This window comes from Vulpes lagopus, chromosome 6 (genome assembly GCF_018345385.1).
Source record: "Vulpes lagopus strain Blue_001 chromosome 6, ASM1834538v1, whole genome shotgun sequence".
NCBI classification, from domain to species: domain Eukaryota; kingdom Metazoa; phylum Chordata; class Mammalia; order Carnivora; family Canidae; genus Vulpes; species Vulpes lagopus.
In genome coordinates, this window is record NC_054829.1 from 25,465,626 (window position 1) to 25,480,037 (window position 14,412).

The window sequence follows — 14,412 nt, forward strand, 5'->3', positions numbered from 1 at the left end:
GCCTGCCAGAAGGCTGCACATCTCCGTACTCATCCTTCCCTGTCATCTTGATGAAAACATCAATGATTCAAGTTTAGCAATAAGGCAACAAGCTCCTGAGTTCTATGGAGTACATCAGTTCTGCCCACCAGGAATCAAAGCCAGATGAGGGAAAAATCAAATTATAACATAGCATGAAAGGAGAAAGTGAAAAGAGGGAGGAACAGCAAGAGGATCAAAAAAATAAGACAATAAAACACCATGCTACAGAACTGATGTGCTCCAGAGAACTGATGATTATTTGCAATTGTCTATACTAGTCTTCATGCTGCAAAGACAGAGAATGAAATCAGCTATCAAACAAAGATCAGTGCACCTTCCTTGTGTTTACAATATGTGCTATGGAATCACTGAGCTACATAATATTCAATGGGAAAAAGGCTTTGGGATGTTCGGCTAGCATGTAATTAGAACACATCATATTAAAAAAGCAATAAAAAATAAAATTAAGAAAACAAGAGAAAGGGGCCCATGCTGTATAGCCCATGAATACTCATCGGCTTTATCGTGAAAGTTTATTGTTTTTAATCCTAGTACAATCAGCTACCAGTTACATACAGTAAAAAACAAAAACAGCCACAAAGCAATGATGATAGAGATAGTCTGTGACATTGTACAGTGGAGGAAATATTTTCTGTTGGAATCCTCCAGCAGACCCCCACATGGTTTCAGCAGTTAAGCTATCACTCCCTCCCTCCCCAAAATAGTTAAAAAGAAAAATTAATGTCTTGCTTGGGTACAGCAAGATTCTAATACCTCTTGGGGACACTGGAGAACTTTAAAAAACTAAAGTGGTAGAAACAAAACAAAAACTGAAACGTGGAAGGCAAGGTGACACACAACGAAGCTCCATGAGGCTGTGGCTTCAGAATCACCTCAAAGCGAACCACCTGAAAGGAAAAGAAAAGGCTGTCAAGCCACGAAACAGCAGGCAGAAAGTTCAATAGACTTTAGTATCTCATCGTTCTACTCCTTCTCAAATCGAAAGAATCCAAGCTTTTCTCAAGTCTTGTATAAAGTGAGCCAGGTTGCAGAAAACTGCTCCCTTTTCTAACACCCTCATTCTATATACTGGCAACTAGCACATACTTACTCTTCTAAGAACCAGAAAATACAAGAAGAGAAGCCTTTTTAGTAAAGCATGCTGTCTCCTTTATCTCAAACCCTTCAAAACAACCACACAGTAGGCTATTTACGTGACTGTGCAAACTTACCTTAGAGGAATTAATGACTCCGCTCAAAAACTAAGTCTCATATATATTTGGTTCGATTGAGGGCTTTTTCAGCCAGGTGACCACTTTCATCTGTGATCTTCTCCCAATCAGTCTGTCCGACCACAAAACCTATGGCCCTTTTCCTATCTGCATCCTTCTTTTCTTCCAGGTCTGCCCATCTCACCTAAAAAGAACACAGCATTAGGCTGGGCTTTAGGAAAAATACATACATAAATGAGCTCTTCATTCTCTTGGTAGTCTAAGGGATATTTAAAACAAAGAGATAAAAACATTAGGAATTAACTGCGGAGAAGTGGAGAAAGCCATGTATCTTAAGTTCCAGAAAGAAAATTCTCTAGCCAGTCACCAAGTCCTAAACCCTTCCAACTCCTGAACAGTTCAGCTCTCAGCTCTCGGCTCAGTCCTCCATCTCTTCTGTCCCTCCTTTCTGGTTTACTGATCTTATTTTTCCTTTTGCCTAGTCTTCCTACCTTTTACATGCTCACTCCCTCTGATCCATTCTGCCAGTGATCCCCAAATACAGACAGTTGTGACTATCACCTGCTTTAAATCCTTCCCTCGCCTAAAGAATAAAATCCAAGCACACAGCTCCCTTTGGATCTGGCCTGTCTGCTCTCCAGTGGCATTTCTGGGCAGTGACTACAGCCTTTTATATAAGCAGTACAAAATTATTTCTAGCTCTCAGAGCACATTGGACCATTTCCCATCTCTGTAACCTGGCATATACTAGTCTCCTTCCTGAAATGTCTTTGCCCTAACCCTGTCCACCTGTCATGAGTCTAGTCATCAACCCTTGCTTTATCTTTCTTGTCTTTGCCAAATAATTAATTAATCATTGCTTCTTTAGAGCTACTTCTAGATCTTGAGGTTTACTTTTGAACTTTTACACTATATTGCTATGATCTATTACAGACTTATTTTCCCTAACAGACTATAAGTACCCTAGATTAACAGACTTTCTTAAAAAACAAAAAAACAGACTTTCTTAGAAAATAGGAAGCAGGTATTACTATTTTCATTCATAAGATAAAGAGATGGACTCAACTGCTATCACTTACAGAAAGATTTTAACTACAAATACATAAACTGGATATTTCCCATTGGCAGGTATTCTGATAGTTTAAAAATGTAAGCAGATACATTTTGAATTTTAATAATATATCAAGTATAGATTCTTACATTAACAATTAAAAAACAAGCAGATATATCAAATTCTGCAAAAGCTGAAATACTTAAGGAGAAACTATGAAACTGGGGACACAGCACCAAAGTCTGTAGAAACTGTGTTTTTTAAAAAGATTGTTTAGTTGAGAGAGACAAAGAGAGTGAGAGTGTACAAGTTGGGAGGGGCAGGAAAGGGAGAGAGAATTTCAAGCTGACTCCACACGGAGCATGGAGCCTGACATGGGGGGCTTGATCTCACGACCCTGACATCACAACCTGAGCTGAAACCAAGAGTTGGACGCTTAACTGACTGTGTCACCCAGAAGCCCCCAAGACTGTATATAAATTTAGCTTGTGATTTATTATCTGTTGCAAGGAAAGAAAACGAGAGCATGCATACTCCATGCTGTTCACACTGGACACAGAAATGCATTACTGCTCTTAGAGGTATACTGACCTTTCCTATTACCATTTACAGGACTGGTAATGAAATGACTAGGCTTCTCCAAATAGCAACCACTTGGCCAAAGAGAAGATACATAGTAATGGCAGTGGGGAAAAATTGATAACACCCAATTCTTTTTATTTTTTTAAGATTTTATTTATTTATTCATGATACAGAAAGAGAGGCAGAGACATAGGCAGAGGAAGAAGCAGGCTCCTTGTGGGAACCTCGGAATCATGACCTGAGTTAAAGATGGATGCTCAACCACTGAGCCACCTAGGTATCCCATACCCAACTCTTTTTTTTTTTTTAATTTTTTATTTATTTATGATAGTCACAGAGAGACAGAGAGAGAGAGGCAGAGACACAGGCGGAGGGAGAAGCAGGCTCCATGCACCGGGAGCCTGATGTGGGATTCGATCCCGGGTCTCCAGGATCGCGCCCTGGGCCAAAGGCAGGCGCCAAACCGCTGCGCCACCCAGGGATCCCCCCAACTCTTTTTAAAGTAGATTTTTAGTGTGTAGAAAACCTAAATTTCCTTCATGGACTTTAGAAAAAAAAAAAGCCTAAATAATGTGGGCTTTTGTATACAGAGATCTCTGGTCTTTCTGCTATGTATTTATGCTGATTGTATTTATTTTGATAGATTCATCTACTCTCTCAATCTCCCTTGGGATCAAGGGGACACACTTTAGCAAAAGATGATTATGGTTAAGGAGGATGAAGGATGGAGAAATGGACAGACTGTGGCCACTGAAGAAAAAAACAGTACGTCCTTGGCACAGAGTTAAACACACTGGTCAATTTCACTTTGAATAAACTAAGAGCTAACTTTTAAGTCTGCAGCTTAAATTAAGTCTTTAAACTCAGATAAAATAAAGAACATAGGATTAGAAGAAAAAATATGTAATTATGTTTTAAATAAGCAATATGTTTCAGCACAAATAGTTTTATGTTGAAATTATTTTATTTATTTTTAAAAGATTTTTATTTATTTATTTATGAGAGACAGAGAGAGAGAGGCAAAGACATAGGCAGAGGGAGAAGCAGACTCCCTGAGGGGAGCCCGATGCATGCTCAGGACCCCGGTATTACACCCTGGGCTGAAGGCCAGCTCAGCCACTGAGCCCACCCAGGCGCATTAGAAAAAGCCATCTGTCTTTCTTTTTAAATTTAAATTCAATTTGCCAACATATAGTGCTCATCCCATCAAGTGCCTGCCACCCAGTTACCCCATCCCCCCACTTTCCTCCCCTTCTGCCCTTTGTTTCCCAGAGTTAGGAGTCTCTTATGGTTGGTCTTCCTCTATTTTTCCCCATTCAGTTTCCCTCCTTTCCCTTATTGTCCCTTCAGCATGGAGTTTTAAAGGTCAGCAGGTTGGCTGGGAGAAACATAAGAGAATTGCCCTGCTCGTGGAGAGAAGACAGGCAAATATAGAGCGTGGAAATAGCAATCTGAAGAATGCCTGTGGCATACAGTAGGAAAGTTATTTGCTCATTTTGGAGCACATCCCAGAGGGACAGCATTCACAGAAAGAGACCCCTCTAGGAACAAAGGACCTGGCCAATGCCACTTCCCTCACCTACCCCTCAGCATAACCACAGGACTACCTGTGGGAACCAGTGCAGCACCAACACTAACGACCTAACTTGCCTAAACCAAGACCTGCACCCCCCCCCCCCCCCCCCCCCCCCCCCCCCCCCCCCCCCCCCCCCCGTGCTCTTGCGGAACTTAGCCTCAGTGAGGCAGAACTCCTCTCTCAGAAGACTGAAGCAAACGCTCATGTTGCATCTCCCGATGTGGGAGTTTGTGGAGCCTCAGTTCTGGCAGTGGTGGCAAGAGGTCTCATTTCACAATCAGACCAGAGCACATCTATTTAAAACGCACCACATTCAGGCCAGGGACCAAACACTGCCCACAACTGGCAAAGAGCCTCTGCAGATAGCTGGCCTGAAGGATAAAATGGCCAGAACAAAAGAGCAAAGCCTACAGAGCATTCACTGGTCACACTTTCAGAAGCATGAGGCCCTGGGGAACAGGGGATACCATATGGACCATATGGCAGGGCACTACAGGACCTTTTCTTCATAAAGTCATTACCCTCAAGAATGAGAGATGTAGCCGACTTTCCTAACACAGAGAAAGAGGCAGAGACTCAGACAAAATGAGAAGTCAGAGAAATTTATTCCAAATGAAAGAACAAGAACATGGCCAGAAGAGATCTAAGCAAAACAGATATAAGTAACATGCCTGATAAAGAATTTAAAGCAATGATCATAAGGATACTAACTGGACTTGAGAAAAGAATAGAGGATATCAGTGAGACGTTAACAGAGATAAGGAATAAAATAGCAGAGAGAAAGGGTACAATAAATGAAATGAGAAATATGCTTGAGGGAATGAACAGCAGGATGGAAGAAGCAGAATAAATTAGTGACCTAAGGAGACAGAGTAATGGAAAGTAATCAGGCTGAACAAAAGAGAAAAAAGAATTAAGCAAAATAAGCATAGCCTTAGGGAACTCAGTGACTCTATCAAATGTAATGACATTCTTATTATAGGAGTCCCAGAAGAAGAGAGAGAATTTATTTGTAGAGTAACAGCTGAAAACTTCCCTAACTTAGGGAAGGAAACAGATATCCAGATCCAGGGAGCACAAAGAACTCCCATCAAAATCAACAAAAGCAGATCCACACCAAGACATGTTGTAATTAAATTGGCAAAATATAGTAATAAAGAAAAAGTCTTAAAAGGAGCAAGACAAAAGAAGGCAGTAACTTACAAGGGAAAACTCAGAAGGCCAGCAGAAGATTTTTCGGCAGAAACTTTCCAAGCCTGAAGGTAGCACTACATGGGAAAACTCTGCAGTCAAGAATACACTATCCAGCAAGGCTATCATTCAGGGAAAAAAAAGGACAAAGAGTTTTCCAAACAAACAAAAACAAGGGAATTCATTATCATTATACTAGCCCTGCAAGAAATATTAAAGGGGATTCTGAGTGTAAAGGAGAGACCAAAAGTGACAGTATAAAGGTAGAAGCATGAAAGCAGTAAAAATGAGTACTTCTATAAAAAAAAATCAGTCAAGGAACTCACAAAAGGATGTAAAATAAGACAACATATATTTAAAATGTGGGGAGAAGAGGAAAAAATGGGTTCAAACTTAAATGACCATCAATTTAATATAAATTACATGCAGAAGAGGTTATAAATAAACCTAATGGTAATTACATATCAAAACTATCAATAAATATGCAAAGAATGAAGAGAAAGAAGTCAACTGTATCACTAAAGAATTTTAGCAAACCATGGAAGAGAGAAAGACAAGAAAGGATCAGAGAAAAAAATCTCCAGAAACCACAAAACAAACAGTAAAATAACAATAAATAAATATTTATCAATAATTACTCTGAATGTAAGTATACTCAATGCTCCAATCAAAAGACATATGGTGATGGAATGGATAGAAAAAATGATGGGGCAGCCCAGGTAGCCAGGATCTGGATATCTGTTTCCTTCCCTAGGTTAGTGCTGCCTTTGGCCCAGGCTGTGGTCCTGGAGACCTGGGATCAAATCCCACGTTGGGCTTCCTGAATGGAGCCTGCTTCTCCCTCTGCCTGTGTCTTTGCCTCTCTCTCTCTCTCTGTGTGTGTGTGTGTCTCTCATGAATAAATATATAAAATATTTAAAAACAGAAAAGAAAAAATGAGACTCATCTATATGCTGCCTACAAGACACTCAATTTAGACCTAAAGACACCTGCAGATTGAAAGTGGATGGAGAATATCTATCACACAAATGGATGTCAAAAGAAAGCCAGAGTAGCAAGACTTAAAATGGACAAAACAGACTTTGAAACAAAGACAGTAACAAGAGACAAAGAAGGACATAATATAATAATAAGGGTATAATCCAACAAGAAGATGTAACAACTGTAAATATTTATGCACCCAAAAGGGGAGCATCTAAATACAAAAAAACAGTTAATAACAAACCTAAAGATCTGAAGAGATCACATATTTAGTCCACAAAACAAGCCTCAACAAATTCAAGATCAAAGTTATACCATGCATTTTTAAAAAAGATTTTTATTTATTTATTCATGAGAGACACAGAGAAAGGCAGAGACAAAGGCAGAGGGAGGAGAAGCAGGCTCCATGCAGGAGCCCAACGTGTTCTGAGACTTGATCTCAGAACTCCTGGGATGTCCTGAGCTGGAGGCAGATGCTCAACCACTGAACCACCCAGGCGTCCCTACCATGCACCTTTTTTGACCACAATGCTATGAAACTAAAAGTCAACCACAAGAAAAAAATCTGGAAAGAGCACAAATATATGGAAGTTAAATAACATGCTACTAAACAATGAATGGGTCAACCAGAAAATAAAAGAAAAAAATTTAAAATGTACAGGGAAACAAATGAAAATGAAATATAACAGTCCAAAACCTCTGGGATACAGCAAAAAATGGTTCTAAGAAGGAAGTATGTAGCAATACAGGCCTACTTGAAGAAACAAGAAAAATCTCAAAAAAACAACCTAACCTGACACCTAAAGGAGCTAGGAAAAAAACGAAAACAACAACAACAACAAAAATCTAAAGCTAGAAGAAGAAAGGAAATAATAAAGATTAGAGTAGAAATAAATGATATAGAAACTAAAAAAACAATAGAACAAGACCAATGAAACCAGGAGTTGGTTCAATATCAATATCAATAAAATTGATAAAACTCTAACCAGACTTACCAAGAAAAAACAAGAATGGATTCAAATAAATAAAATCACAAACGAGAGAGGAGAAATAACAACCAACATCACAGAAATACAATTTCAAGCGAATATTATGAAAAACTATATGCCAACAAATTAAGACAACCTAGAAGAAGTGGATAAATTCCTAGATAATATAAACTACCAAAACTGAAACAGGAAGAAATAGAAATTTTGAACAGACGGATAATTCCAAAGAAATGGAATCAGTAATCAAAAAACTTCCAATGAACAAAAGTCCATGGCCAAATAGCTTAATAAATGAATTCTACCAAACATTTAAAACTGAAACAGGAAGAAATAGAAAATTTGAACAGACGGATAATTCCAAAGAAATGGAATCAGTAATCAAAAAGCTTCCAGTGAACAAGAGTCCATGACCAGATAGCTTAATAGATGAATTCTACCAAACTATTTAAACAATAGTAGCTATTTTCAAACTATTCAAAAAATAGAAAAAGAAAACTTCCAAATTCATTCTATGAGGCAGCATTATCCTGATAACAAAACTAGAGAAAGACACCACTAAAAAGGAGAACTAAAAAAATAAATAAATAAAAAGGAGAACTACAGGCCAAGATTCCTGATGAACACAGTTGCAAAAATTCTCAATAAAATACTAGCAAACTGAAGCTAACAACACATTAAAAAAATCATTCACCATGATCAAGTGGGATTTATCCCTGGGTTGCCAGGGTTGGTTCAGTATTTGAAAATCAATCAATGTCACATCAATAAGAGAAAGGATAAGATACACATGATCATTTCAATAGGTGCTGAAAAAATATTTGACAAAGTACAACACCCATTTATGAAAACAACCTTCAACAAAGTAGCTTTAGAGGTAACATACCTCAACATAATAAAGGCTATATATGAAAAACCCACAGCCAGTATCATCCTTAATGGGAAAAAATGGAGAGCTTTTTTTTTCCTAAGGTCAGAAACAAGACAAGGGTATTCACTCTCACCACTTTAATTCAAAATAATATTGAAGTCCTAGCCACAGCAATCAGACAACAAAAAGAAATAAAGAGCATCTAAATCAGTAAGCAAGCAGTAAAACTTTCCCTTTTTGCAGACAACATGATACTACATAAAGAAAACCTGAAAGACTCCACCAAAAAAACCTGCTAAACGATTTTAGTAAAGTCACAGGATACAAAATCAATGTGCAGAAATCTGTTACATTTCTATACACCAAAAAGGAAGCTGCGGAAAAAGAAATTAAGAAAACAATTCCATTTACAAACTGCACCAAAAATGATGATACCTAGGAATAAACCTAACCAAAGAAGTAAAAGACTTGCACTCTGAAAACTATAACTGGTAAAAGAAACTGAAGATGACAAAAAGAAATGGAAAAACATTCCATTCTCCTGGGTTGAAAGAACAGATCTTGTTAAAATGTCTATACTACCCAGAGCAATCTATACATTTAATGCAATCTCTATCAAAATGTCAACAGAATTTTTCACAGAATTAGAACAACATTCTAAAATTTGTATGGAACCACAAAAGATCCCAAATAGCCAAAGCAATCCTGAAAAGGCAAAGCAAAGCTGGAGGCATAATTCCAGACTTCAAGTTACATTAAAGCTGCAGTAATCAAAACACTACAGTACTAACACAAAAATAAACACACAGATCAATGGGACAGAATAGAAAACCCAGAAATGAACCCACAATTATATGGTCAATTAATCTTCAACAAAGTAGGAAAGAATATCTAAGGGGAAAAAAGACAGTCTCTTCAACAAATGGTGTTGGGAAAAAAGGACAGCAGTAAAAGAATGAAACTAAATCATGTTTCATAAACAAAAATAAATTCAAAATGGGTTAAAGATCTAAATGTGAGGGACACTTGGATGGCTCAGCCATTGAGTATCTGCCTTCACCTCAGGGCAAGATCCCAGGGTCCTGGGATAGAGTCCCACATATCAGGCTCCCTGCAGGGAGCCTGCTTCTCCCTCTCCCTATGTCTCCACCTCTCCTTGTGTCTCTCATGGATAAATAAATAAATAAAATCTTAAAAAAAAAAAAAAAAAAGATCTAAATGTGAGACCTGAAACCATAAAAATCCTAGAGGAGAACACAGGTACTAACTTCTATGACATAGGCTGTAGCAACCTCTTGCTATGTTTACTGAGGCAAGGGAAGCAGAAGCAAAAATAAACTATTGGAATTACATTAAAATAAAAAGTTTCTGCACAGCAAAGGAAACAATCAACAAAACTAAAAGACAATCTATGAAATGGGAGAAGATATTTGCAAGTGACATATCCAGTAAAGGGTTAATATCCAAAATATATAAAGAACTTACAAAACTCAACGCCTAAAAACCAAATAATCCAATTAAAACATGGGCAGAACTTACGAACAAACATTTCTCCAAAGATGCAGAGATGGCTAAAAGACATGAAAAGATGCTCATCATCACTTATCATCAGGGAAATGCAAATCAAAAATATAATTAGATATCACCTCATACCTGTCAGAATGGCTAAAATCAACAGCACAAGAAACAGCAGGTGTTGGCAAGGAGCTGGAGAAAAAGGAACACTCGTACAGTGTTGGTGGGAATGCAAACTGGTGCAACCACTGTGAAAAACAGTATGGTGGTTCCTCAAAAAAGTTAAAAATAGAACTACCCTATAATCCAGCAGTCATACTACTGGGTAATTACCCAGAGAACACAAAAATACTAATTCAAAGGGATACAAGCACTCCTATGTTTATAACAGCATTATTTATAATAATCAGATTATGGAAGCAGCCTAAGTGTCCAACGATTAATGAGTGGATAAAGATGTGGGGGTGTATGTACATATACTTGTGTGTATTATATAAAACGTGAAGTAAGTCAATTGGAGAAAAACAAATATCATATACTTTTATTCATATGTGGAATTGAAGAAACAAATGATCAAAGGGGAAAAAAAGGGATCCCTGGGTGGCGCAGAGGTTTGGCGCCTTTGGCCCAGTGCGTGATCCTGGAGACCCGGGATCGAATCCCACATCGGGCTCCCGGTGCATGGAGCCTGCTTCTCCCTCTGCCTGTGTCTCTGCCTCTCTCTCTCTCTCTCTCTGTGACTATCATAAGTAAATAAATTAAAAAAAAAAAACAAAAAAAACAGGGATCCCTGGGTGGCGCAGTGGTTTCGCGCCTGCCTTTGGCCCAGGGCGCGATCCTGGAGACCCGGGATCGAATCCCACGTCGGGCTCCCGGTGCATGGAGCCTGCTTCTCCCTCTGCCTGTGTCTCTGCCTCTCTCTCTCTCTCTCTATCATAAACAAATAAAAAAATAAATAAAAATTAAAAAAAAAAAAAAACAAAGGGGAAAAAAAGAGACGAATCAAGAAATAGACTCTTATAGAGTGCCTGGGTGGCTCAGTCAGTTGGATACATGACTCTTGGTTTTGGCTCAGATCATGATCTCATGGGTCTTGAGATCGAGCTCTGTGTCGGGCTCTGTGCTTAGCAGAGTCTGCTTGAGGTTTTCTCCCTCCTCTTCTGCCCCTCCCCCTGCTCATGCTCTCTCTTTCTCAAATAAATAAATAAATAAAATCTTAAAAAAAAAACAGATTTTTTTTTAGAGACAGAGACAGAGAGAGAGAGAGAGAGGCAGAGACACAGGCAGAGGGAGAAGCAGGCTCCATGCAGTGACTTGATCCCAGGTCTCCAGGATCATGCCCTGGGCTGAAGGCAGTGCTAAACCGCTGAGCCACCCAGGCTGCCCAAGAAACAGATTCTTAAGTATTAAGGACAAAGTGATGGTCACCAGAGGGAAGGTGGGGGAACAGGATGGGAGAAATAGGCAACGGGGATTAAGGAGTGCACTTCTCATGATGAGCACCTGGTGTATGGAAGTACTGAATCACTATACTGGACACCAAAAACTAATATAACACTGTATGTTAACTAACTGTAATTAAAATAAAAACTTAAAAAAGAACTAGGATGTGCACAACTTAATTTTTGTCTACCCAGCTTACAAAGTAAATTACAAGGGATCACATACTCTGTAGATTAATAGGTATTCAAAAAAAATAAACCAGAGAAAATGTTTTTCATTTGAGATTATTCGTTGTTACTGAACTACACCAAATTATTATTCCCTAGGAAGAGCTATTTCTATTTTTTATTGCCCCAACCTTAAAACTGGAATAGGAAGAATCGACACAAGTAGTATCTGAGTGGAGCTAGGCACTAATCTAGAAGGCCCCTAATCTCCCTTTGCCCTCCTCTCAAGCTACATGGACAAGGGTGGGTCTAGGGACTATGTGAAGTATTTAAAAGAGCTTTGAAAACTGGGATTCTTCGTAATGTTATCCAATGTAATGAAGTGTTACTGGCAATTTTACCCTCTTACAATAAATACTCTTAATATTAAAAGTACTGAAGAGGGATCCCTGGGTGGCGCAGCGGTTTGGTGCCTGCCTTTGGCTCAGGGCGCGATCCTGGAGACCCGGGATCGAGTCCCACATCGGGCTCCCGGTGCATGGAGCCTGCTTCTCCCTCCGCCTGTGTCTCTGCCTCTCTCTCTCTCTCTCTGTGACTATCATAAATAAATTAAAAAAAAAATTAAAAAAAAAAAAATTTAAAAGTACTGAAGAAACTCATAAGAAGGAAATGATATGTAAAGATAAATGATACAGAGCTTCATCCTAATTAAGGAAATGCAAACTGAGATACCATTTTTGTTTTACCAAATTGTCAAAAGGTTAAAAGGTTAAAAGTAATAGCACCTTTAGTGCAAGTGTGGAAAAACAGGCATTTAGTTACATGTGGGTGTATAAACAGCTGTAACCTTTTTGGGTAAAAAGCTCACAGTATTTGTCAAAATGATAAATCATATTCTATAAGATTGCAGCTTTTATGTTAACTATTTAACCTAGGGATATGCTGTCAAAATGATGCCAAGAACATATGCACCATGACTTTCACCCTAGTATTTATATTAATAACGCAGTGAAGACAGCCTAAGTATTTACCAGTAAGGGACTGGATAAATAACTGTACAACCAATGGCATATTAGGCAGCTATTTAAAAAGAATGGTACGTCTGTATATACTTATATAGAAAGACCAAGACAAATTAGCTAGAAAAGGCTTATCCAGATCATATATAATATGACTCCCCCTTTTTTTTCTTCATTATCTTGTTTTAAAGGATACACAAAGATCACTTTTCCTGATTTTGATGTCTATGTGGAAGGGCTATACAACGTTCTGGTTACATTTCTCTGTTCCTTTTCACAGCAAAACTTCATCAAAAAGTTGTCTCCATCTGCTGTTCTATATTTCATTTCTTATTACTTTGTTTGCTCCAAACTGGCTTGTGCCCTTCAACTCTAAAACTCAACTGATTATTGATCAATCACCAATGATCTCCAAGTTGCCAAATCTAATCTAATAGCCATTTCTCTGCTCCCAATTTACTTGCATTCTCTATATCATTTAACAATTGACTACTCTTTACTTCTTGAAACATTTACCTCTACCTGAATTTCTAAATTTTGGAGTCTTGCGTCTTAGTATCATTTCTAATGTAAATGGTCCCTCACTGACCTTCTCATTGTTTAGTCTCAAACTAGACTCCTCCAATTTTTTCTGAGTCAGTAAATGGCACCACACATGTGGAGTGCTTATGGCCAAAACCCTGAAGATTCACTTTTGATTTATTCCATCCACTCCTGGACCCTCTGAATCTAATCCACTAAAAAGTCCCACAGATTCCTGGGGCACCTGGGTGGCTCAGTCAGTTAAGTGTCCCACTCTTGATTTCGCTCATGTTATGATCTCAGGGTAGTGAGATTGAGCCCTGAGTCGGGCTCTGTGCTCAGCAGGGAGTCTGCTTGAGATCTCTCTTTGCCCCTCCTCCTGCCCTGTGCTTACTCTCTCTCTCACATAAATACATCTTAAAAAAAAAAAAAAAGACATTCCATATTCTCTTCAATACTCTACTTTGCACCTGGCTATTCTGCCCCATGACGAAACAGTACAAGTGGCAACTTAAAACTCCGTTAAGGTTGTCAGCATGCTAGCCATGATATTCTTTTTTTTTTTTTTTTTTAAGATTTTATTTATTTATTCATGAGAGACAGAGAGAGAGAGAGGCAGAGACACAGGCAGAGGGAGAAGCAGGCTCCATGCAGGGAGCCTGATGTGGGACTTGATCCTGGGTCTCCAGGATCATGCCCTGTGCAGAAGGCAGGCGCTAAACCGCTGAGCCACCCAGGGATTCCCTAGCCATGAGATTCTGTTCTCCATTTTTTAAATTATCTATACATTTTAATCTGATAATTTATATGGTCTGACTCCTTTTTTGATTTGTAATATGATACAGTATAAACTAAATCACTCTAAAAATACCATTCATGTTATCTGCCTATAACTTTCTAAAACCAGATGGCTAAAGAAGCCCTTTATCTACTGACAATTACTGACAAAGTCTCTTACCCTCTTCTTCCCAGGTTCAGAGGCACGAGTGTCATAATCATCAGGGAGCTGTAGGTAATCTTCCATTCTGCTGGCAATTGCCTCCCAGTCACGTTTCCTTTTAGTACCAGTTCTCAAGCCATCCAACTTGTCTGAGGGACAAACACAGAGCCGCAGCATTAAGGAAGAGTGTGAGTTTGCACACAACACACAAACAAAGGAAAAGAAGTCTGGAACACTGTCAGAGGGCACATCCACATTTTTGAGAGCAGCATCACTTGCAGATCGAAACTATCTTCTTGGTTGAGATAGTATCAA

General features: G+C 38.7%; 1 protein-coding gene across 3 annotated transcripts in view; it reads right to left on the reverse strand.

Annotated features, from left to right (window-relative positions):
* Positions 1-511: 511 nt before the first annotated feature.
* Positions 512-14,412, reverse strand: part of YLPM1 (YLP motif containing 1) — a 75,913-nt gene continuing 62,012 nt past the window's right edge. For 2 of the 3 annotated variants that reach the window (XM_041758893.1, XM_041758892.1), the window contains exons 19-21: positions 14,116-14,246; positions 1,254-1,437; positions 512-929 (exon numbers count right to left, since the gene is read on the reverse strand). In XM_041758893.1, coding sequence (XP_041614827.1) covers positions 1,291-1,437; positions 14,116-14,246 — 278 coding nt within the window. In that variant the 3' untranslated portion in view covers positions 512-929; positions 1,254-1,290. Of the gene's footprint in view, positions 930-1,253; positions 1,438-14,115; positions 14,247-14,412 lie in introns of those variants that run through there. The other variant, XR_005988407.1, reaches the window with a different exon arrangement.